At 57.4% G+C, this 23913-nt stretch overlaps 1 protein-coding gene across 1 annotated transcript in view; it reads left to right on the forward strand.

Moving 5' to 3' along the window:
* The first annotated feature begins 369 nt into the window (after nucleotides 1-369).
* The window catches only part of CCDC33 (coiled-coil domain containing 33), a 45140-nt gene continuing 21596 nt past the window's right edge, over nucleotides 370-23913 (forward strand). The window contains exons 1-8 of the mRNA XM_019471953.1: nucleotides 370-687; nucleotides 1830-2003; nucleotides 12883-13046; nucleotides 17820-17944; nucleotides 19703-19812; nucleotides 20584-20685; nucleotides 20866-20957; nucleotides 21124-21244. Coding sequence (XP_019327498.1) covers nucleotides 370-687; nucleotides 1830-2003; nucleotides 12883-13046; nucleotides 17820-17944; nucleotides 19703-19812; nucleotides 20584-20685; nucleotides 20866-20957; nucleotides 21124-21244 — 1206 coding nt within the window. The remainder of the gene's footprint in view (nucleotides 688-1829; nucleotides 2004-12882; nucleotides 13047-17819; nucleotides 17945-19702; nucleotides 19813-20583; nucleotides 20686-20865; nucleotides 20958-21123; nucleotides 21245-23913) is intronic.

A 23913-nucleotide genomic window follows, 5' to 3' on the forward strand; every position in this document is an offset into this window, starting at 1 on the left:
CTCCCCCCCCCCCCCCCCCCCAGCAGGTTTCTGCAAGAATGACAACAAGAACCACGTGCGGCTCCACATCGAGGCCCTGAACTTCCCCAGGCGGGCAGAGAGGATGAGGAGAAGCAGGCAGGTGGGCAAAGCCTTCTTCGCCATCTACCCCCGCACCAACCAGCCCCGGATGAAGCTCTCCGCCAGGAGGGACGAGGACTGGTACCGCTACAGCGCAGTGATGGCTTTGCTGCGGGTGGGCAGCGAGCAGCCGGCGATGCACTGCGGCCGGCTGGCCTTCACCGCATCCGGCGGGCAGAGAGGATGAGGAGAAGCAGGCAGGTGGGCAAAGCCTTCTTCGCCATCTACCCCCGCACCAACCAGCCCCGGATGAAGCTCTCCGCCAGGAGGGACGAGGACTGGTACCGCTACAGCGCAGTGATGGCTTTGCTGCGGGTGGGCAGCGAGCAGCCGGCGATGCACTGCGGCCGGCTGGCCTTCACCGCATCCCTGCACGAGCACCGGCCACCCACCACGCTGGCTTCACCCCCACCACTGTCCCCCGGCACCCAGGAGGAGGACCAGCAAGCAGCGGGCACAGGCTCAGCATCCCGAACCCTGGGCATCCCTGTCCCCAACTGCTTGCTCCGTACTCCCGAGTCTGCTTACCACTCGCTGCCCACCGAGGGCCGTGCCTGCTCCCCTGAGGTAGGAGAGCCCAGATTTGGGGGCCAGAGATCTTATGCTCCAGCAAAACAAGAGCAGACCAGTCTGCTTAGGACAGGATTTGGCTCTAGGGTAGCTAGATGGCCCCACGTAGGCACCAGCTGGAGTAAGAGCAAAAAGGGAGAGGTCTCTATGGCTTTCAGGGGTGTCTTTGGTAAATAGCACAGCCCTGCCTCAGTTTCCCCTCCCTCATTCCCTAGCATTGCTGGGTAGAAGCCTGAATCCTGTCCCCTGCCTGCCACCAAAGTTAGGGACCCTCTTTGTCCAGGACAGGAGCAAGCTGGGACAAGCTCAGGATGCAGGCAGGGTCTTGGTGAGACAGCAACCACCCAAGCAAAGCCAGTAAAGAGGGTTATGCATGTCAAACCATGCTTAGAGCTGTAGGAAAAGATCCTTTATGGGGCATTCACCTGGCTCTGCCCACCCCAGCATGGTCCAACACAACGTTAACCATCCCCTACCAAGCACAAGACCTACAGCTTGCCCCTGACCTCACCCACAGCACTTGCGGTAAGACTAGGACCAGGACCACCAACCCACCTGCTTAACCCAGCCAAATCTCCCTCACCTTCTTGGCTGGTGCAGGACAACCCCCTCCAGCAGAAAACCCACCACCCCCCCAAGGGAGGGTGAAGCTCCCCAGCATCACTCTGCCCTCCTCTGCCCCGCTCTTTTAAGGGCTGGGAGCAGCCAGTCCCCATCAGAGGCAGCTGGGAGCTGGGCAGGTGCTCCCTGTAAGGGATGGAGGGAGGGCTGGGCTGTTAAAAAGCTGATTAATAAGATAATTTTTTAAATGAGAATAGGTTTGTTCTTTTCTTTTTCTTTTTTTTCCTGAGGCAGTTGGGGCTGTGGAGGAGCAATCCCAAGGGATCGGGGGAGGGGATGGTCTCTAAGTCTAAAATAAATGTTGTTGGGGTGGTTATGGCTGGTTTAGGGTTTCTTTTTTTTTTATTTCTTGCAAAAGTTCTGCCCTTGAAGGGTGAGGTCCTGAGCCCAAGTGTTGGAGGATGGAGCTGGGATGCAGAGGGATCTCCCTGGGATGTGGGGGGAGATGTTATGGGGGGACTGGGAAAGGGGTGCTGGAGCCCACAGCTGGGTCTTCAAACCCCTTCTCTTACCCCCAGAGGCTGTGGGCTGACCCTGCACTCAGATCCTCCCCGGAGCTCCCGGGTGACTCGGCAGACGAGCTTCCTTCCTCCTCCTCTTCCTCGGTGCCTGCCCCTGCTGCACTGAGCCGCAGCAGCTTCCACCTCTCCTCGCCAGGCTACAGCCCGGATCTGGCCTCCTCACCAGCGCAGGTGAGTGCAGCCGCTGAAGACACCATCCTAAATTAATAACAAAACGTTATTATTCATAGTAGCTTCCTGTTAGAGCTTTGCGGTGCTGGAGAGGAGATGGAGGGGTGCAAGGGGACATGGCCACCTCCATCCGCGTCCCCGGCTCAGCTTGCGTACCAGCGCTGCTCCTGCTCCCAGGCCATCGCGTTCCCAGCCTGGGATCGTTCCCCCATCGTGCGGATGGGGGAATGAGACATCAAACTTTGCATTTCTAGTACCAAAAGGCAGCCCTGCAAGCTGGCTGTTCCCAGGCAGCGGACGGTGTCACCTAGAAGCTCTTAAAATGCTGACTGTGGGCATCTGGGGCTGACATGTTTTAAATATTTCATCTTGCAGCTCAAATCTAGACTTCTAAAAACTGCAGAAACCATAGGGCAGGGCTAACGCAGTCTGAGAGGCTGCATTTCTCTTCCCTTAGTTATGTTAAAAGCTGTCTAAATAAAGGAAAAAGAGACAACCCTTACCCCAGGGGCTCCATTTCCTGTATCTCGCTGTAAGAATAACATGTCCGTTGATGAAGACATTGTCTCTGCTGCTCTCAGAGGTGTCTCATACACCTGTGAAAACATTGCTTGTGAAAGCTGGATTACAGCACCGGAGACAGGATTGATCTCATGCAACCGTCCCCCAGGCATCCTCTGGGCCCTCTTCTCCTTCGAGGGAGTCCCTCGCGGCCTCCAGCTGAGCTGGTGGGAGAGCTGGGGATGGTGGGCTTGATGGCAAGGTCTTCTGCAGCCTCTGGGCCACCGGCAAACGCTGCTGGCTCAGGGATGGGGCTGGCAGCCCTTACTCAGCCCCCCCAGCTAAGGGCTTCCACGGTGGAGAGGTGACAAGGGACTCCACAGGTGGTGGCTTGTGTCCGGGGTGCAGTCACAAGGATGTCCTCAATGCTGGACATGTGCTTCTTGGTCCTGGTGACTACGTTGGTGTGGCTGTAGGGTAAAAATTGGGTTGGCATCCCTCTCCCCTGCGGTGTGCCCTGCACGGGGGCTACCTGCTGCTGCAGTGCTGCAGGACGCCTTCGTGCCTCGGCTCTTTCCCTTGTACAGGATAAATGTGTTGCTGATGGCTCTGGAGCACTTGATCCATGTATTTCACAGGAGTTATGGGGTGCTCGAGCCCTGCTGAGCTGCTCAGCCCCCCTCCAGGGCAGCTGCCTGCTCCTTGCGCTGCAGGCAGGATGCTGAGCATTGCAAACCCTCAGGACCCTGGAGCGACTCCTCGCCCTTCGCAGCACTTGGCCTCTCTTGATTTTCAAGTGGATGTGCTATCCCCACCCCAATCAGCTGAAAATTTACTGGCCAGAAATGCTTATTAGCGAGGCCTGATTGAGTTTGCTCAGCAAATGTCTAGATGTAAACTCTTTCGAGCTGCGGAAATCGATAGCAATCAGCTGGGATGGGGAGTAGGATGGTGCGGAGCCAGGCCAGGGGCGTAAGGCGAGGCATTAGCAAATGTAATTTTGCTCCTGGGCCCCCAGAGGGAATGCAATAAATCACCTGCTGCTGATGTCACCCGGCAAGTATTCGCCAGGGTGGTTTTTATTTAAAAATTAAAAGCTGAGAGGCGGGGGGATGTTGGCTCCCCGCCCTCTGGGGAGGGCGTCACCCGGCGTATTCGCCAGGGTGGTTTTTATTTAAAAATTAAAAGCTGAGAGGCGGGGGGATGTTGGCGCCCCGCCCTCTGGGGAGGGCTGGAGTAACGGAAAATGTGTTGGAGGGTGGTTGAGCTGTGCTGGGTTATGGGAAAGGGGGATGGACCAGGTGGAGCTGGGAGGGAGTTTTAATCTCCAAAAGCACTCCTGGGATGCTGCAGCCCGGAGCAAGCTGAAGCTATGGGAGTTGCTTGTCAGTCTGGAGCTGTTTTGGCTCTCGGTGGTCCAAACCTGAGCATCTCGAAGCATCACATGTTGATCCTGCAGTGCATGGTGAAGTTGAACCCTAAACTGAAGTTTGAGAGCCTAAATATCTTCCTAAATTCAGGCAGGACTTGGGTGGTCAATAGCTTGGGGAGTCAGTAATGCTGGGGCATGGAGAGGGGCAACTTCAGAGGGGTGAGGGGTCCCATCGCAGGGCTGCTGCTCGGAGCAGTGGCCTGAGAAATCTGGATGCTGGGGTATTGTGTCTATCTGTTTTGCTTTCCCAAATGGCAAAGACGTGCAGGCGCATCCCAGCGGGGTACCGGCTCTTTGACACTGCCTTCGTGCCCAGCATCTCATCTGCAGGATGGTGGGGGTGATGGATGGGTGCTGAGCTCCACCCGAAAGGCCAAGGCACGGGGCTAACGATTTTCTCATCTCACCGCAACCTGCAGATAATGTATTCCTAGGCACGAAGCGGGAGGCTCTGCTAGCTGTTCAAATGCCTCGCGCGTGTTGCAGAGCCAGACGGCTCCCTAATTGTCCCAGGACCTGGGCACGGCACCGAGCAGGTCGATAATGTGCCACGGATGATCTCTCAGTCGCTGGGATGGCTGAGGTTGAGCCTTGGAGCTGTCAGCCCCAGGGATATCTCCTCCCCTAGCCTGGCAGGGATGGAGGGGAGGGGACTGGGCTCACCAGATCCTTGGGGACTTTGCAGCAGAGCACAGGGCTCAGTTAAGGGGAATCAGCCCCCAGGTCAGCAGAAGTCGGACCCTTCCTCTGGGAACCATTCCCGTTTCACTTCCAGCAGGTCTGTGTGGTGCTGGGGGGAAGGAGCCAGCTTTTGGAGATCTCCTTGGCAGTTGGACTTGGTTGCAAGCCCACAGAAGATGGTTTGTTTCCAGTCTCCCTGGACCAGCTGGCAGCGAGGCGCCCATCCCAAAACAGCAATCTGTTGCTGTCAGGGTACAAGGAATCGCAGCCTTTCTGCATCAAACAAATAGGTTTGCACACAGCTTGTGTTCCCGCTCGGTCTCGCTTGTTTACCAGGCTGCAAGAGCGCAGGGGTACCAGGCAGCTGGGTGAGAGGCAGCTGGTGCTTCCCATGGTAAGCACACCCCATCCATGCCGTACAAGGCCAGCTGTGACTTGTGGAGCTTCAACAGGTCTGAAAAATGGGACCAAAACAGCTCCTGGCCCCGCTTACGCTGTGCTTTATCCCTTTGGATTCTCCATGGAGCTAAACAGCTTCCCCAGCAAAGCGTGCACGGGTGCAGCGTGACTTGGTGTAACATAAATCACAGGGATGAGCAAAGAAGTTCCCCGAGAATAAGGATCACCTTTATTTTTTTAAGCAGGATACAGAAAGTAAAGCAGCGGCTCCTCAAGCACCGAGTGCATTTCAGGCACAGGGACCTGCGGGAGTCTGAGCCACAGCTGGACCAACTTTGGCCCCTTTTTTTTGGGGGGGGGGGCAGGCTGGGGCTTCCTTAATGCGTGCAGGAGGTGTCTCAGGAGTCCTTTCCCCACCGGTCAGATGTGGATGACAGGCTGTGAACTGAATTAGTTTGCTAGCTCTGCTGCTTTTCAGTGGGGAGCAGAGCCCAGCCCTGGCCTCTCCTGAATGCTTCAGATCAAACCCAGACCCATTTGCAAGCCTGGCTCATCCATCTGGCTGTGCCGAGGGGCTGGAGGATGGTTTTGGGCTGAGACATTGCATTTCTGTCCATCTACCGTGGTAGGGGGAGAGGGGCTGCAGGGGCAGGGCAAGGATGCTTGCGGCGGGATGCAGATGCCCTCGCGATGTGCCCCATCTCGCTGAGCGATGATGGTGGATAAAAGCTTCTGTCTTCCCATCACCGGAGCGGCAGGGCCGGGGCAGAGGTCTCTGTTAGCGGGTGATGGATGGCGTGTGTCTCCCGTCTGTCCCCTGGCCCGCTCATCCATCACTCATCCCGATGACAGAGGCCGTCACAGGGAGGGTGGCAGGGGTCCAGCCCTTCTCCCCGGCCTGCCGCCCCGACACCGGGGTGAGGGGCTGGAGCTGCCTCGACTCACTGAAAGCCCGATGAGGCTGAAAAACAAACTTTGCTGGCAGGGCTCACCCCGGGATGCGGGCGAGATGAATAACGCCACTCCGGCGAGCAATTTGTAGGGCTTTGAAAAGCTGTCAGCCCGGGGAGGAGCGCGCCTTGACGGGTTCATTGGGGACTTTGCCTTCCTCCGGCAGCGCCCCGGCTCTCAGTATCCCTTGATCATCCCTGTTCCGTGCCGGCGGGAGCCGGGAGCAAAAGGGGACCTGAGGCAAATGGCTTTGGGGTGCTGCTCGCATAGCTCTGATTTACGGAAAGATGATGTTTTTGGGAGTGAAAATGCATGCTCCTAGTGATGTATTGCAAGGAAACGATATCCCCTATCATAACGTTGGGGAGCTGAGGCTGCCCAGCTTGGTCCAAAAGTTCTGTTCTCCGCTTGCTTCTCCTTGCCCGGGTGGAGATCCGGCATGGAAATGGGCCAGTGCAGAGCGGCAATTCACATTTCCTTAGCTAAAAATGGAGAAGAATCTTTTCGGATGGAGAAGACAGATCCTCAAGAGGTTTTCCAAGCTGCTTCTCAATTTGCTCATCTGTAAAGCACAAACTCTTTGGATGCTCGGAGGAAACGCAGGTAGGAGGAGCGGCTGCTAGCTCCAATTCCTGCAATTTAAGTCATCGTGTCCCTTTAAGTGTCAAATAACTGCCTTGATGAGAAAAGCAAATGGGGTTAAAAAGAGAAAATTGCTCCGTTTTAAGAGGTGGGGTGGAGGAAATTGCACTGGTGCCACTGATAAATATAGAAAGTGTAAAACTCTCCTAATGGAGCAGACGAGGCGGTGCTGGGCTGCCGGCCCATTTAATTATTTGACAGGTGAATTGGGAGTTTTCTACATAAATGGAAGGAAAATGAATTTGGCAATTTTTAGCCCAAAGGGATTCCCGGCCGGCGGCAATGGGGGTCCCCAGGGAAATCTGCTCGGAGTCGGCATCCCTGCGTGCCGATGGGGGAGAGCATCCTCCCTCCTGGCGCCCTGAAACCGCCCTGTGATCTCTAATGAGCTCCCGCAGGGTCCCCTCGAGGGAACAACTTGCTTAAAAATAATAATAAGAAGAATATATCAAGCTCAGCCCGAATCCAAGGAAAAAATCCCCCCGTCCCTGCTGCTGGCTTGGAAATGGGAGCAGAGCAGCGGTGTCTGCCTGCAGCAATGAAGGTTACTGGAGCGGCAGGGAGGGCCGAGGCTGGCAGGATGAAACGATGAATAAAACAGTGTTTGCTTTCCTGCATCGCTTTTCTTCCTCTCGCTTTTGTTTCGCTGGGGATCTACTAAAGGGCTTTAACCGCTCGGGTGTTGGAGGGTGGTTTGAACCTGCTGTGTGAAGGTGTTGGGAAATACCCCTTGTAATGCAATTGGGTTTGCTTCAAAAACGAGCTCGGGCTGCCTCGGGCCGTTGGTGGAGCTGAGGTTCTCTAACCATATGGCTGTTTATCTTAGGGCTGTGTTTTGAGCTGCGCTTGCCAGAGTCTAGAGCCTTTGCAGGGGGGAGGATATGCTTGCTAGCTCCTCGAAATGGAAACCGTGTGCGTGCCGGCTCCTTTCATTTGGGAAGCTGACGGCTGTTCCTTGCCTTGCGCGCCCACCTCTGTGTCACCTTAGAGGCTATTTTTCAAGGGCAAGGGTTCCTCCATCAGATGCTAACTGTAGGTGTCGTTACAGGGGGGCTGTGTTCTCCTGCCATCCCATACCAAGCAGCTCCAAGGCATCGGGGAACAAAACCTCAGTGGTGTCCGAGCAAAGAGGGAGAAAGCATCCGCGGCTGGACCCAGCAGGATAACACCTCCCCGTGCTGCATCAGCAAACCGTGGACGAGCCCACGTGCCTTCCACCAATGCAGGGAGATCGTGGCATCGTGCAAAAGCCTTTTGCTTTGTAGGGGCAGCATCCCGCTGCAATTGCATCTTGCAAACACCAGGTCCCAGCCCTGCTTGAAGGACCACGGTGCTGGGGATGCCCATCCGTGCAGCTCGGTGCTCCTCACAGGTGGGAGCAGGGGTCAGAGGAAGAAGAGTGCTGATACTGTTTTAATCTTCCTTTTAACTGTAATTGCGTTTGGCCGGCTCCCCCGAGCTTGTTCCGGGAGATGCATTTTTCCCAGCTAGATTGCTTTCCTTGTTTTGCTCATTGGAGACAGGCCGGGGCCTGTGTCATGCCAGCTATGCATTAATAGAGCCTCAAATGAGATTTCACAGCCTCAAATCTGATTAGCGCCGAGGCTCCGGTTGCTTTGGAGAGTGGGGCAGACAGACGAGGAGCCGTGATGCTTGGGGGGGGGTGCAAACCCATACGGATGTGGGATGTCACGCTCTACCCTAACACTCTGGGCTTGCGGGGACCAGCGTGGAGCCTGGGGACATGGCGACAGCAGGGCACGGTGCAGCCGGGATGCAATGCATCTCCCACCCCCAGAAAACTCTGAATTCAGGATGCTAAATTGTCCCTTGCACAGCATGTTGGGAGAAGGCTGGTCTGGGCAAAGCAGCTGCATCCGCTCACCCATCAGCCGCTGAGTCCTTGCTGGGCTGCTCGTGGCCTGTAAGACCATATTTCACCCCATTTTGCTGCCTGATGACATGTAAAAATCCCCCTCCCCATCCCAGTTCCCCTGTGCCCGGAGGTGCGTGCTTGCTCGCTGCCCATGACGGAGATGATCGGCTGTTAGCTGGCTGCCTGCCCCCGTTAGCAGGAGATGCTCTGTGGTGTCCTGGGGGGCTCTTGGCATGATCTTGCATCCCAGAGCCCTGAGGTCCAGCCCTGAGAGGTGGCTGGATCTACTAGGATGTCCCAAGGGACACCTGGGGACCCAGCATCTTCAGGCTAGTCTGGCTCCAGGATATCCTGGCCTGGCTCCGGGCTGTCCTGATCATCCTCCAGCTCTACCTCGTGTTCAGACCCCCCATGGCACAGCGCTGGACGTGTAACCTGTGGACGGATCCTGCTGCTTGTTTAAAGCCAAGTGGCACTTTATTTCCCATCCTCTTGGCTTGCCAGGGGAGGGGAAGCAGCTTGCCGGTGTTTAGCTGCCATAAGGAGGCTTGAAAGGAGCCTGGGGAGACATCACATAGGAAAACTCACACCAGCTCCAGTCCATCTTCGCTCATGGAGCCTACTATTATTTTATGAAGTCTCAGGAGGAGAATAAAGCTGACACATTCCCAACAGCCGCTCATAAATTGTCAGGGGCAGGGAGGAGCTCGGGGCTGCGAATGCTCCCACCGTAGAGGAGCATATTCCTGCTCCCGTGGCAGCGTCGCTCCTGGCTGTAGCCAGGGCTGGGGAGCTTGTGGGGCTCGCTACGAAGGACCAGGAGGGTCCTAGTCCTTCCACGGTAGGGCAGGGGCTGGCGTCTTCTCCTGCAGAGCATCGTCCCAAGGAGCACTGGCAGGGCTGTGTTTGGGGTTGAAGAGGTGAACGCTGCAGGTGTACAGCCCCAGGCGCTCACCTCTGGTCTTGTGCTGTCCGACGCACCGGAGAAATCAAAATTCAAGCAGCATCCTGCAAGCACTGACCTTCTGCAAGGGGGAAAACGCAGCTCCAGCCCCCAGCCGTGGGCAGGGGCTGAGCCGGGATGGAGGAGCCCCTGCCCCGCTGCAGTGCCATGCCTGGATGTCCCTGCTGGCTCCCAGCCCGGGCTGCCCTCCCCGAACTAAACGCCGGGCTCTTGAGGCTATTTATGTCTTGTCAGCCCGCAGCCAGAAGCAATTTAATCTTGGCTGAACGCTGCTGTAGAGGAACTGCCTGGGCCCCGATGCTTCTTTCGAGATGATAAAGAGTTGATAGAAAAACAAATTACGATGATGGCAGCTCAGGCACCGTTAATCAACCTCCCCACAACATTGCAGTGTGAATAATTAATAATCGTCATTAAGGATGCTTTAAGGGTGGCTTGGGGTTAAGGTGCTGTGTGGGATCAGGGCAGTGGATTGAGTGAGGTGCTCGAGATGCTCTGCAGGAGTCGGTGATGCTCCAAGGGACCTCAAAATGTTTTAAACATGTAGTGTCCCCAGCTGAGACCCCTGGGGACATGGGAACTTTATTTTTTCTCCGCCTACGCAAGCTACAGGTTGCAAACTCCTGGGTGAGAGCGCTTGGCTTGGCAGGGAAGGAGAAGTTTTGCTTCCCGCTGAGTAAGAGAGCTGAAAAACAAGCGTGGGCTCTACCTGGAACCGCAGGCACCCTCCTTTCTGGAAGAAATACTGAATTTCTTCCTGGCTTTAAATAGTGACTGGGGATTTTTTTCGGTAGTTAATCACAGCCTTGCTGAGGGTTTCGGGTACCAGTTGCCTGCAAAACGTGGCATTGTTCACGCCTGCTATTTTTAAAATGTTTTGTTCTCCTGCTGGTTTTACTTAGCTTAACCGCTCGTGAATTTTCTATTAAAACCCCTCGCTAATTATCGTGCTGTAACCATTGCTAGAGGTAAAACCTACTTGTTTTCTTAGGGAAATGTAAATATATGTGGTGGGTATGAAGATGTGCACTAAGAAACCTGCTTCTGTTATCTGGAACGTGAAAGAAAATAGGAAAAACATAGGAAAATGTCCCAAAACAGTGATCTGGAGCTGTAAATAAGGGTGTGGTGTGGGACACCGATCCAGCATCACAGCTTAGGTCCTGGGGTCCCCCAAAGCAGGGCTCCATCAGCGAGCTCGGACGTGTCCGTGCAATTCAAAGCAAGGTTGTTTCCTGGCTCTGCCAGCTGGAATTCCTCTGGATTGGGTTTTTAGTGAGTGTTTGGGGTGCAAATACTCACTGAAACTCCAGAGCCGGAGCCTGAACAGATGCTTTCTTGAAAGGAGAGAAGGGTCTCCAGGGAGAGCATCCCTGCCTGCCCTGCCTGCCCACCCGTGTGCGCTTCCTGCCCGCGAATCCTGCACGCTGCCTCTTTGAAGCCCCCACCCATTCTTGCCCTCCCTTGGCGATGCAGCTGCGTGTTGATACAGCCCAGGGGTCTTAAACCCAAGTCTGTGCTTTCCTCCTCCTTTCCCCAGCTCCATCCCGCAGTTTGCCCTCTTTGTCGATGCTGGGATGGAGCAAAATCATGCTTTTTTTTTTTTTTAGGATAGCGCTTATGCTCTTTCACACACACCCCTTTTTCCCTTCCTCTCTGGAAAAGCCTTGGGAAGGTGTCAGGGCTTGCCGTGCTGGGCTTTTGGGGGTGCAGGGAGTGCTGCGGTGCTCAGGCAGGGAGCGGACCCGCTCCGGCTGGCGGCAGGGAGAGCCCATGCCCGTGAGGGGTGACTTGATGGGTAACATCTCACGTCAGGTCGCGAAACCCTGTAATTTCCCCTCTCCATCAACGTCGCTGGGCAGGGGGATAATTGCTTACAGAGCTGGAGCCGAGGTGGGATTGGGATCCACGCCCCCCACCCCCCCATCTGCTCTGCAGGTCGGGGAATCCTCCCCCACTTTGTGTTTCTGCTCCTTCGGTGCCACTTTCTGGCTGTCACAGATGCTGAGCCGGTCCCCAGCACCCAGCCCCGAGCTCCAGCTGGCTTCTGAGCTGACAGCAAAAAAATAAGGGGGCAAAAAAGCTGATTTAAATGTTTTTCTGAGCTGTTGGTGGTCAAAGCACCCAGGTTTCCATCCCCCAAGCGATCCTCAGGTTTGGGTTTGTTATCCCCCACGGTGGTGGGTCACCTCCCCGCTGCCAAGCCCATCACCGCTGCAGCCGGGCGGCCTCCGGAGAGACAAGGGAGAGGGCTTAGGGCGAAGCAGCCCCTCATTACAGAGTTTGGAGGCAAAGCCACGCGTCGGAGGGGATTTGCAGGCAGCGGTTTTGAGAAGCCCACAGGGTGGTTGCTGAGCTGGAGCTCTTGCTTTCACCCCAGGAGGTCAGAAGGATGCAGGAAGGGTTTGCTTTTCAGGGTCTGAAACGGTGCAGGGTGGGTTTTAACCCCTTGTAGGCACAGCACTATGCAATATTAGATGCGTTAATGCTGCGTGCTGCCCAAGACGGTGGCACGGCGAGGATGCAGCCAGGGTGGGGAGGACGGCGCCGTCTCTCACTTGGACGGGGTGTGATGGGCGCGGGGACGGTCCCCCTGCGGGTGAGGAGCGGCAGCTTGCAGCTCTGCCGCTCCTTATCACATCAGCTGGTGGGAATTAATGAGCTGGGGCGGGGGGAGCCGCCACGCTCTCCCCTTTTCCCCCCGGACTGGGCTGAGATCCCAATTCCTGCGGAGTCCCTACAAATTGCAGATGATGCCTGGGCTGGTGAGAAGGGGGAGCAGGGGGATGGCAGGGGCCAGGGCCGGGGTGGGGGTTGTTGGCAGGTCAGAGGGCCCTGGGGGAAATGGAGATGTTTTAGACGGTTAATCCCTGTTTTGGTGACCTGGCTTGGGGTCTGTGGTTGGACCGTGGTGTAGCTGGCGCCCTTGGGACCATGCTGAGCAGGGATGCTGGGCCGGTTTCAGCCTGTGCAGGATGCTCTCGTGCTGCTGGGTGTCCTCCCAGAGAGCCTGGCACCCGTTGTGGCCCTGCCGTGGCATGGTGACATCCCTGGTGCAGAGCCACGGCTGGGCCCTGGGGACGGGGAAGAGGCAGCTGTGATGGGGATGTGCCAGGGACATCCTCTCCCCGGCTTGTTCTCCCCCATCCGGGCTCTCAGCATCGAGCAAAGCTTGTGGGAACCGGCTTGGGCAATGAAGATGTGCTGGGGACACCATCACCCCAGCTTGTTCTACTCCACCTGGGCTCTCAGCATTAAGCAGGGGTTGTGGGGACAAGTCTGGGTGATGGAGATGCACCAGGGGCATCATCTCCCCCATCTGGGCTCTCAGCATTGAGCTGGGGCCATGGGGACAAGGTTGGGTGACGGAGATGTGCCGGCAGCTTTGCCAGCCGCTCCCCACCTTGACGTCTCTCCCGCTTACTCCCGGCAGGTATCCGAGTGCCCCGCTGGGACGGAGGAGCCCAGGCACGCACCAGGGGCTGGCAGGGGGCACGTGGCTCACGTGGGGAAGGAAGCCATCACCGTCACCCTCCACAGTGCCAGCAACCTGCCAGCCACGCGGGAGGGCCGGGTGCCGTGGCCATACGTCATCGTGTGAGTACCCAGCATCCGCGAAGGGGGACAGCGGGGACACAGCGGTTGAGGAGCTGTCACCCTGTTATTAACTTTGTAAGCCCCAGGAGGTCAGAAATTTTGAGGGGGAAACTTCTTTTGCGGTGACATGCACAAGCATCACCTCCATGTGATGCTCAGTGCAGGGAGAGGAGCCAGGACTCCTCACTGAGCTGGGGGAAGGCGGGGGACGGGGTGCTTTGGCTCGCTGGGGCATCGGGAAGAAAGCATTCCAAATACTGAAAGTATAAAATGATGTCAAAGAATCCACAGGGTAATGCTGCCTGGGGTTGGGGATGATATCACGATAAATAAAAGAGTGTTTTAATAAATAAAACAGGATGCTTGGGTAAGGAGAACTTGGCTCCTCGTGCATTATGCATGTGCCAGGGGACTCAATTAGCTGGTCATGCTTTGGTCTGTGTTAAGAGGGAGGCCGCTCCGCTCGGCGCTGCTGCGGGGTGAGCTTGGGATCCCAAAGAGCCCTTCCAGGAGGCAGACCGGCTTCGGCACCACTTCCCTGGAAAAGGGGGGAGAAAGTGGCTGTCGGTGGCTTTGGAGCATCGCCTGGCTCCCTGCGGAGTTTGGTTTTTCTGGGCCATCCCCCTGGGGCAGTGCTGGGCAGGCTGGTACCCAAGCAGGTGCATTGATGCCAGGGGACAGGGAAGCGGGGCCGGGACTCATCCGCTGGGGACAATCAGCAGCCAGGGCTGTGAAAGCCTGGAAACATCTCTCCAAGCGTGTAGAGCAAACTGTTGCTTGCTAGGCATTTTCCAATGTACAAACCCTGAGCTCCATGGTGGAGGGGGTCCCAAGGTCTGTCAGCGTGGCACAGCGTGCCTTTTCTCCATGGTGCCCGACGCCAGCCGCTTCGGATGTCCCGGAGGCTCCCTGGGCAAGAGGGATGCACCTCTCCATTGCGGGGGCAGCGTCTGTTGGGTTTTTGGGGCTGGCTGGCACCTGCAGCCCGGCAGGAGCCGGCTGGCACGTGGGCTGGCAGCCCCCACTGCCGCCCCTCTATCACTCCTTCCCCTCTTTCCCACACCCTCCATGCCAAGGACCCGCTCTCTGCCCCGACAGCCTGAGTAACGCCACCGCAGGAGTTGTCTCTATTTCCATAAACCAATTATACCCAGATAATCTCAGGAGATTTAAACATCAATATCCTAAATGATAGCACGAGGGTGGCGTGTGATTGTTGCATCTCTCTTTACATTCTAGTGCTGCTCCATCACCGCATTGCCATGGTAACGGGGGAGTGATGGAGGGGAGGGTGGTATTAGGGATGCAGGACACATGAGGAGCCTTTTAGTAACCATAGTGAGGGAGCCAAGGCAGAAGGGAATCAGTTATTGTTTCTCAGGGCGCTTGCTTTTGAAGGAGAGTAGCATGTTGCAGTTAAAAGGTGGGTTTTTACGGACGGGAAGGAGAAGCGGTCGGCGGATGGTGCTGGTGGGGACCTGGTGGCAGCTGGTCCCCCCCAAAGCGGCTGGGTACCACCAGCGGAGCCAGCCCGAGCTCAAACTGCCGGCACCCACAGCATCACCCCCCAAAATCAGGAGTGGGATGGGAGGAGGGGAGCAATACCACTTGCACCAACCCTTTGTGGCTGTGCCCGGACTCGGCATCCCATAGCGCTCCGTAGTTGTGTGCATCGCTTCCAGCCCTCGGTGCAGAGGATCGGGGAGGAAAAGGTTTGGCAGAGTGAATCTGAAAGACCTCAAGCAGCAGGAGAGCCCGCGCAGGCATCCCGATGGGCTTGGGCTCATCCCTGCCCCGGAGAGGATGGGGCTGCTCCGGGGACCTGGCAGCGGCTTGGCTCTGCTCCTCATCCTCTGAATCCTGAGCAAATCCCCACTCCCTGGTTTCAGGGGCATCCATGGGTTTGCTCTGCGTCTTCCTTTCACTCCCTCGTGCGCACAGATAAATTGCTCCCGGACCGGCGTGACGCGGGGATGACCTTGGCGCGCTGGAGCCAGGTGTGTTCGCAATTAACGGCACAAAGCGCCTGGCTCCAGCCGGCTTCTCCTCTCCATTGAGTACCGCGGGTTGGTGAAAGCACCTCCTCGCTTCTTCCTTTCTGCTCTTCAGCGCCAAGAGAAGAAACTCAAGGTCGCTGCTGAATGCGCCGTCTGCTCCCAGCCTGGGGGATGGGGGCTCCGATGTCTCCCCGCCTGCGGGTTTGCCCGTCCTGGTTGTGGTGCGGATGGGGTGCTCCACCTGGGAAGGGGTTAGGGTGTTCCTGCAAGCAAAGCCTTTTGGCTCTGTGACGTGGCCAAAAAGATACCAGGGGCTCAGCTGATAACCCCAGAGCAAGAGGGTGTGGGAAGCGGGACTAAGCGGGGTCTTTGGGGGTCCCCTCCTCACCCCAGCACCCGGCTTAGGTCATGGTGGGATGAAGATGGACTGTCCCAGGGTTAGAGGGTCAGGAGCAATGTAAAAATTGGATATTGCAAAGGAGACAGGAAATTATAATTCTTCGTTTCTCATTCTGAATCTTTTCAGAAATTGCTCTTACACCTCTGTAATTTATTTGTCTGTATTTATTTACCCCAACTGCACCTGAGCCCCCCAGGCTCAGCACCGAGCACAGTGGGGCTGCGTGGTGGGGGGCGGCATCGCCTTCCCCAGCGCCGGATTCCGCAACCGCCGCATAAGTAACACCCTGGATGTCGGCCCTGCGAACCGTGGCTGTGCTGCACGGGATTTTCCTTCCCCGAGAATGATGAGTCTGCACCACCACATTGCTTCTGCAGGGATGTCGGCTCCGAGAAATAACTCACCCTGTAGAGATAATAACTTATAACTCTGGATAAATAAATATTTACGAGGGCTGGGCACAGCCCTGCCAAGCCCTTTGCTGGGCACCCAGGTGTCACACGCAATGGGGTGGCTGCGTGATGCTGTCCCCGAGCACCGTAGCCGAGACGCTATGTATAATTCCCCAGGGGTGACTGTCTTTATCTTTCATCTTTATCTTTTATCGCAGCGGTGGGTGACTTGGTGCATCCCCGCACGGCAGAGCGAAGTGCCTACCCCGGAGCAGGCGGGGAGGGATGCGGAGCATCAGAGGAACATCTCTTGGTCCATCCCGGCCATGTCCTGCCCCAAGGCATGCGCTCCCGTGAGCAGCTCTCTGCAGCGCCTGCTCGCTGGAGATCCCATCTCTGGCCCCACCAGCGGGTCTGGAGCTGGCTGGGGTGAGGAGGAGACATCAAACCATCTCCGCTCTCCACCGTTCCTGCTGCCCCCGGCCTATTCATTTGATTTTGAAGCACATCACCATGTGTTGCACTGTTGTGGGTTGTTTCCCCCTCCCACCCCCACTTCACAGCTCTTTTTGAATGCTCTCTCGTCCTTAGGCAAGTCTATAATGAAGGGGGCCCAGAGCAGCCAATTCTCACCCTCCTCCTCCCACCCCCCCTAGCCCAGGTCTGGCTTCATTCGGACTCCGAGCACGTTGCTGGTAGAGCAATCCCCCACAGAGCTCATTACTGGAGAGCCGATTTTCTTCCAGCCCCTCCACAACGGTGCCAGCCCGATGCTAATTCCCACCTGCCAGAGCTGGCCGGCTCGGCTCCATCCCTGCGGGATGCAGGTGGGCTTCTCCAGTGGGGAAGGGGACACGTGGGAGATGGGAGAGGAGCATGGGGCATGGATGCAGCTTGGCTGAGGGGCTGTTAGACTGGTCTCTCCAGCAATGAGAGAGGATGGAGGTCTTGCGAACATGGAGCATCCTCCCATCCAGCTCGTACCGCTGGGATGAACCTGCTTGGTCCCACCACCACCTTGAGCTCACGCTGCAGCTGGAACGACCTTTATAATCTCCTTTCTCCCAGAGATGGGGTGGCAAAGTGCCACCATCTGCTCTCTGTCACCACAGTGCTCCGGTAACCTCTCCCTAAGAGCCACGTTGGCTCTGCTACAGCAAGAGATTTCCTGGAGGAGCCAACACTGGACACTTTATCATCTTAATATCCAGAGCATCCCATTGGCAGGGCTGGGGCATCTGTGTCACGTTGGCCTGATGCCACGTCACTGTCCCCCTTTACCCCGTGGTTGGGGATGGAGAGGACTTGAGGTCACTACATCACCAGGCGGTGGGATTCTGTCATGGTCTTGGGACTCCCAGGATAACACCAAGTGTCTTACTGGGCAGCGGAGACTCCCTAGAAGATCTGCTAACCCCCCAAATGGGGGGGCATTATTATCATTAGCCAAGCTCGTGAGTGGTTGGTGATCAATTGATAAAAGTGGGAGGAACAACCCCAAAACAGCCCTCCTGGTGATGGCCCTGCACCAGCATGGATGAAGAATTACCCAGGGCCTATAGCCGCTAGCGCCGCCGTAATTATTGCTTAGCCTCGTTATGTGCCGAGTTTAATGACAGCGGTCGTTAACATTCAATCTTCTCTCTCCTTTCCCAGCAGCCTCCTCCCTGTCCCTTCATCAATACAGCCAGATAATTAGCCTCTGGGGCCTGAAATAGCCTTTTGGATAAAAGGGGCTGCAAACCCTACCACTGGGGGCTCGGCAGGATCCGGCAGCCGGGAGGGAAACCAGCCCTGGACCCCCAGCGCAGCCCCCCCAGAGCAGGGCCAGAGCTTTGCTAAGGGTGGTGGGAACATGGGCTGGCCACTGTTAGCTGCACCGAGCGGGGACGGTGCTCATCCCTCTCCCAGGCCCAGCTCCCTGCTGACACATTCCCCTTCCTCACCCAGTAACCGGCCTGTTTCGCCTCCCTTTTCCTCCCAGTAAGACCAGCAGAGAGGATGAGCAGAAGCCGGAGGTGACTCGTGCATCCTCGGTGCCCACCCACACACCCACCTGGGAGGAGGAGGTGACGGTGGAAATGGATGCTGAAGATGTGGGCTGGGCAGGTGAGAGCATCAGAGGACCATGGGGACAGGGATGCTGGGGACCAGGACATGGGACTCATCTCCTCAAAGGGTTAATTTGGGGATATTAGGGAGCCCGGGCTCTGAAGGACCCCGAGCAGCACCCAGGCAGAGGGCGACCGCGATGGGGACGAGCCATGTCCTGAGCCCTGCGTGGCTGCGGTGGCTTCAGGGTAGGACCGGGAGGGACATGTCCCCAGATACGGTGCTGCAGGATGAGGCAAGCGACGGTGCCGAGCGCTGGGCGTCCTCCAAAGCGTCCCATGGGAACCGGCATCAGGGGAGAGCACCCCAAATCCTTCCCCACTGCCATCCCAACCCTGACACCTTGTATCGGTTGGACCCACATCATGATGCTGTTACTCCCCGCGCAGGGCTGCTAAGTCTGCAATTGTAATAAGACTCATGGCATTAGGGGCCGGGATTTGATTATAATCAGACCCTTGCAAAACAAACTGTGGGAGCCAATCTTCACATCGTGCCTAATCCCATTCGACCCTGACCTAAATGAAATTGAGGAGCTTTTGATGTACTTTGGACCTGCCCCGGGCGGTACCGGGAGAGACGCGGGGAGACCCGATGGGACCTCCGGCCCCGCTTGTCCGCTTCCCAGCATCCCCCAGATGTTCAGAGATGTTCGTCCCCCAGATGTTCAGACCGGAGCTGTCATTTCCAGGTGCAGCTCGCACCTTTTCTTGCCCAGAAATACGGTTTCCATCCTTTTCTTGCCCAGAAATATGGTTTCCATCGGTGGGACTGCCGAGCGTGATCTATCATTGGTGATGACGAGCAGAAAGGCCACTTGTCTCTCGCTCGACCCCAGAATATTTTCCCTGGTGCTCTTTCTACAAGGGGCTGGGAGGAAAAGAAAATCTCCATATAAATCGAGCACTTGCTGAAAAGCACGAGCTCGGGAAAGCGTGGTCCACGCACTTGCCTGGTCCATCATCTTCGTTTTGGGGACATGCAAGACCTGTGGCATCGCCAGGTTGGCCAAGCAGGAGTTAAGGCGGGTGCCTCGGCACAGTCATTAAGCTGGGGGAAGGGAAGCCCAAGTCTTGATGGCAGCATAAAGAGAGGGCGTTTTTCCCTTCCATCAGCTCCTTTTTTTTGATAAAAGGCTCCTGCTCCTGCTTGTCAACTAAATTGCAGCTTTGCTTTAAATTAAGGGAAGAGCTGGGGGTGCCAGCGCCCGTGGGGGTGATGCTGCTGTGCCGGGGGTCAGATGGAGACTGGGCACCCCCGAGAGGGCAGATGCCTGTGGTGGCAAGTGTCTGCAAAACCCACCCGTGGGCTGCTGGCTGACCCCGGGGCAGGGAGGGCTCAGGGCAGGATCGCACCCCGGCAGCTGAGCGAGGTGGGCTGGAGACAGGGAGGTGGATTAGATGGATAAGCGGGAAATCCCGGCTTCTTAAATGGGAATCTGAGCTGCATTGGTGCCAGCTGCTCACGGGCTTCGCTTTCTTGGGGATGTCTGGGACATGCTCTTGATGGCTCCTTGAGATGCATGTGTGTGGGTGTGCCTGTAAACCCAGGATGGGTGTAAATCCTGCCCCTGTCCACCCCACCATGACCTGCGAGGAAGGGGCTGCTGAAAGTGAATCAATCCCCCCATCGCTTCTGTCCCTTCTTCACCCAGACCTTCCCCCAAACCTCTCCCCATCCCTTCGCCTGCTCTCCCCTTCCCCAAACCCCGCGGCCAGCCCAGCTCATCCTGATGGCTGACCCTCTCCCTTCCAGCCCTGACTCTCACCGTGGCAGACAAAGCCACCAAGGAGGCGTTGGGGACCTTCCAGCTGCCGGTGCGGCACCTCCAGCCCTTCCAGCCCCACCACTGCAGGCTGGTGCTGGTAAGTAGGGCGCCTGCCCCTCCATCCCGCTGCTTATTCCTGCTGATAACTTTGATTTTCACCCCAGGGCTGTAGCTGGGGGTTGTGGGCAAAGGGAGCCTTGTGTAACGGCATAATCCCGGTGGGAAAACCGAATTTGGCAAGTTGGGGAAGGTGCTCAAAGAGGCTTGTGAGCTTCCCGCGAGGTGGGAACAAGGCAGGCGTTGTGCTGGGCTTTTTTTCATCTCCCTCCGGTGGGAAAACGTGGAGGAAAAGCGATGGGATCGCAAGCTGGGAAGTGCTTTCGCCCTCAGCATCCTGGGGAAGGAGATGCGGGGCTGGGCCATACGTCAGAGCATTCGTTAAACAGGGGCCGCTGTGCATTAATTAATGCAGGCAGGTACCCAGCCCCAGAGAGAAGCTGCTTCCGAAGCCTCTCGGTGGGGATTTCTCCAGCCCAACACGTTAACAGTCCCGGGGACTTGGCTGATAGCTCCCTGTACAGCTGAGACCTGGCAAACTCACTCAATACTTCCCCCAGAGCAGCCTCCCCTATGCTCTGGCTGGCAGAAATGACTTTCCTCTTCCCTGCACAGAGATTGGGAGCGATTAAATATTTAAATGCGGAAGGATTTATTATATTGATCTTTTCCGGCAAGGCTCGGGGGGACAGTGAGTTTTAATTGTCAGTTGGTGCTTTATTGTCAGCGATGGGCTGCCTGCGCGCGCAGCGCCCGCGTTTGGTAGCCTTGACCCTTCCTCCTCCCACGGTTCGCTCTCCTCCGCAAACAGCCGAGGACGCGGGACCCCGCGGGGACGGTCCTGCACGTCACCATCATCCGCAAAGGGAGCTTCATCCCTCGCTGCGATGGATTGAGCTACGTGGCCTTGGAGGTGAGAGGTGGCCCTGGGGACAGGAGGTGGCAGGGTCCGGGACAGACCAGAGCATCTCGAGTCAGGGAGGACGCTGCTGCAAGTTGTCTCCTGCTCCAGTGACTGTTGATGCTGATTTAGGGCGGCTTGTTTCCCCCGCCCCATCTGCTGAGCCCTCACCATGGGCTCCCCACCTCCCAGGTGCTGCTGCGGGGGCTGTCAGCCCCCCTGGCCACCCCCCTCGGGGCCCTCGTCGCGGTGGCCAGAGTTGTGACCAACGTTCGGGAGTACGAGTGAGTTATGGCCATGGGGGGCTGTTGGTGTCATGGGCGGGGGGGTGCTGGGCTTGGGACAACCTGAGCACCCCTGGTGCCATCACCCCCTCCTGCGGCGCTTGGCTTGCCAGGAGCAGACACGACTCCGCACGTGCTGACTCTCCCCCTTTCCATCACCTCTCAGGCACCGCATGGAGAAGCATCCCATCGCCTGGCCTGGCATCAGCCCCACCACCATCACATTCCCGGACCCTCCGGCAGCAGCCTTCAGCATCGCCCGAGCTGCCAACCACGGCTGCCCGCAGGTACGAGGCCGAGCACATCCGCAGGGATGCACGGGTCCGGCAGCATCCGTCCCGCTTGGGTACCGGTGAGCATCCCTCCTTTGGCAGGGGAGCTGAGCACCCCGTGCAGGGAAAAGCTTTAGGGGCAAAGCGATGCTTTGAGCACCAAAGACGCGATCCCCACATCCGCCTCGCCCTGCCTGCAGAAACCCACAGGCAGCTCCTCGTTTGTGCCTTTGTCCTTCGATTTTCCCCCTGCTCCGCTCGCGCCTCCGGCTTGAGTGCCGCCTCTCGAAGGCAGAGACCTTCTCCTCCCGGGGGCTCAAGTACTGCTGGGAGAGCTAGCGACGCACATCTTCAAAATAGCTGTTGCCAGGGAAACATATGCTTTCGGCACGCGGCATCATCGGCGAGCAGGAGGAGGGCCCCGCTTTTGTTCCTGAGCCCTGCCAAAAATTGGCAGGGAGGGAGAGGCAGGGGACTGGAGGGATGCTGGGGCAGGGAGGAGGTGTGATGGGGCAGCCAAGCCAGAAGCCGGTGTGAAGCTGCCGCCTCTCAATACCAGAGCTGCTCCATCCCTTCACCTCCGAAAAGCGCCAGCCGAAAGTGTGGCAAAGGCAGATGTCCAGCTGCCCCCAAAAGATGGATCCAGCTGGTCCAGAACGCCAGCGGAGCACACGTTTCTCCGTCTCGGTCCTTCTCCCCCCCGTGCGTTGAATTTTGATCGTCTCGGAGCGAAACACCCTGTATCAACACGTTCGGGGAGCCCATAAATAAAATATTACTTAGAGGAGGCCAGCCAAATGCCAAGTTACCCACAAGGCGGTGAATGATCATAAAAATCGCTAGTGCATTTCATTCATTACAATAATTGTTGTTTTATTGCCCCCCCCCCCGCCTCTCTGGGTTGTTCTTTGCAGGTGAGAAGCGGGGGGGGAGAGCCAGGGACCCTCTGCTTTGGGTCTGCACCCGCTTTGGGCCCCCCTGGGACCCAGCACCCCCAGCCCCCCCATGGCAATGGGTCTGGGGTACGGGCTGCCCACGCTGGCTCCGGAGCAGATATTAGGAAAGAAATCCCCGTGCGCTTGCCCCTGCATTATCTCCCCCCCACACACCTCTGCTCCAGGATGCAGCACCCCGAGGCTGCAGTTTCCCAGCCAGAGCAGGGATATTTCTCTCCTCTAAAGGCAGTCAAAATCCATTTCCTTCAGATTTATATGGATAAATACACACACAAACCCCTGTGAACTCGTGGGAGCCGGGCACTGGGTGAGCCCAAGCTGAGCCCCACAGCCCTGGCACAGGCGGCGGTGCCAGCGCAGAGCCATGGGAGCCCGATGCGGGAGGACGAGTGATTAAACTTGGCCATCTGGCCTGCGTGCATGCTGCTGCCGCCTCCTCCTCCTCCTCCTCCTCCTCTCCACGCCCACATGGCTGTCTGGCTTTGCACATCGCCAAGGATGCTCTCCCTGGGGATGCACGGACAGGGTGCCCTGGGGAGCTGCATAACCCCCATCCGCTCTCTCCCCCTGTCTCCTGCCTCAGTTTCCCCACCTGTAGGACGCGGTTCCTTCCCGGGGAGGATGAACTCCTAATGCCTGGGAGGAAAGGTTAGGGCAAGGCTGGGAGGAGGAGGAGGAGGAGAAGGAGGAGGAGGAGGCGGAGGGAACATTGCTGCTCCGGTTCCAGAGGTTAATGGCTTTCCCGGAGCGAACTCCTGGGCAGGCTAATCGGATTCGATAATTCCGCCAGCCCAGCGTGTCCTCTCGCCTGTCGGTTCCCATCAGTGTCTGCAGACAACGGCACTTGGGTTCACCTTCAGCAGGGCACCCCTCTTACTTAGGGGTTTTTTGGGGTTCTTGGGTGGTTAACCCTTCCCTGCCTGGCCGGGGCTCCTGGACACCTGGTCTTCCTGGCCAGGAGTTAGCTGAGACCTGCACAGAGCCACCTGCGAGAAGGTTGCGTGCTCTCCTTGGGTGCTCTCCTTGGGCCAACAGCCCTTTTCTCAACAAAAGGGATGTGTTTGGACACGCTGGTGGCAATGGCAAATCCATGGGGTGGATGGGCACCGGGCTGTGCCTCCTACAGAAAGCCACGCCATGTCTGCCCTCCCGCCACCAAGCTCAAGCCTTCGTGATGTTGGTCCCTTCTAAGATAAATCTCCTTTTGGGCTCTTTCCCTTAGGGACCCTCCAGTTTAACCCACGTATCTGGAGCTTCTCGCTCTATTCCGGGGTCTGCACCCTCCAGACAGGCAGCCGTGAGGACCAGGGGATGGCCCCATCCCTTGGGAAGGCAGGAGAGATGCTTGTGCGCTTGGCCACCTCTGCCTCTGCTCGTGCCAATGATGCTGCCTTTGAACCAGCCTTTGTACGGGAGACGAGCTGGGGTATCCAAGGAGGATGAAGGCGTCTCCTTCCTCCTCCTCCTCCTCCTCCTCCTCGTCCCATTTGTTGTGTTTCTCCAGGTGGCCCTGGGCAGGGGCGGTTGTTGTGCCAAGACGTCTGCCCAGATCAGTGCATCGGCTCTGACGCCCCGGCGCAGAGCATCCATCTGTCCCGCTGAGCCGGTGGGAAACAGCCTGGCCCTGGCGAGCGCTCCTGCCCCCCGCCCCCAACCCCCAAAATCAGGGGGGGAATTCAGGAACATCATCTCCCATCCCTGTCCCGGCGAGAGGAGCCATGTGGGCTC

This window comes from Aptenodytes forsteri, unplaced genomic scaffold (assembly GCF_000699145.1).
Source record: "Aptenodytes forsteri isolate BGI_AS27 unplaced genomic scaffold, ASM69914v1 Scaffold258, whole genome shotgun sequence".
Classification (NCBI taxonomy): domain Eukaryota; kingdom Metazoa; phylum Chordata; class Aves; order Sphenisciformes; family Spheniscidae; genus Aptenodytes; species Aptenodytes forsteri.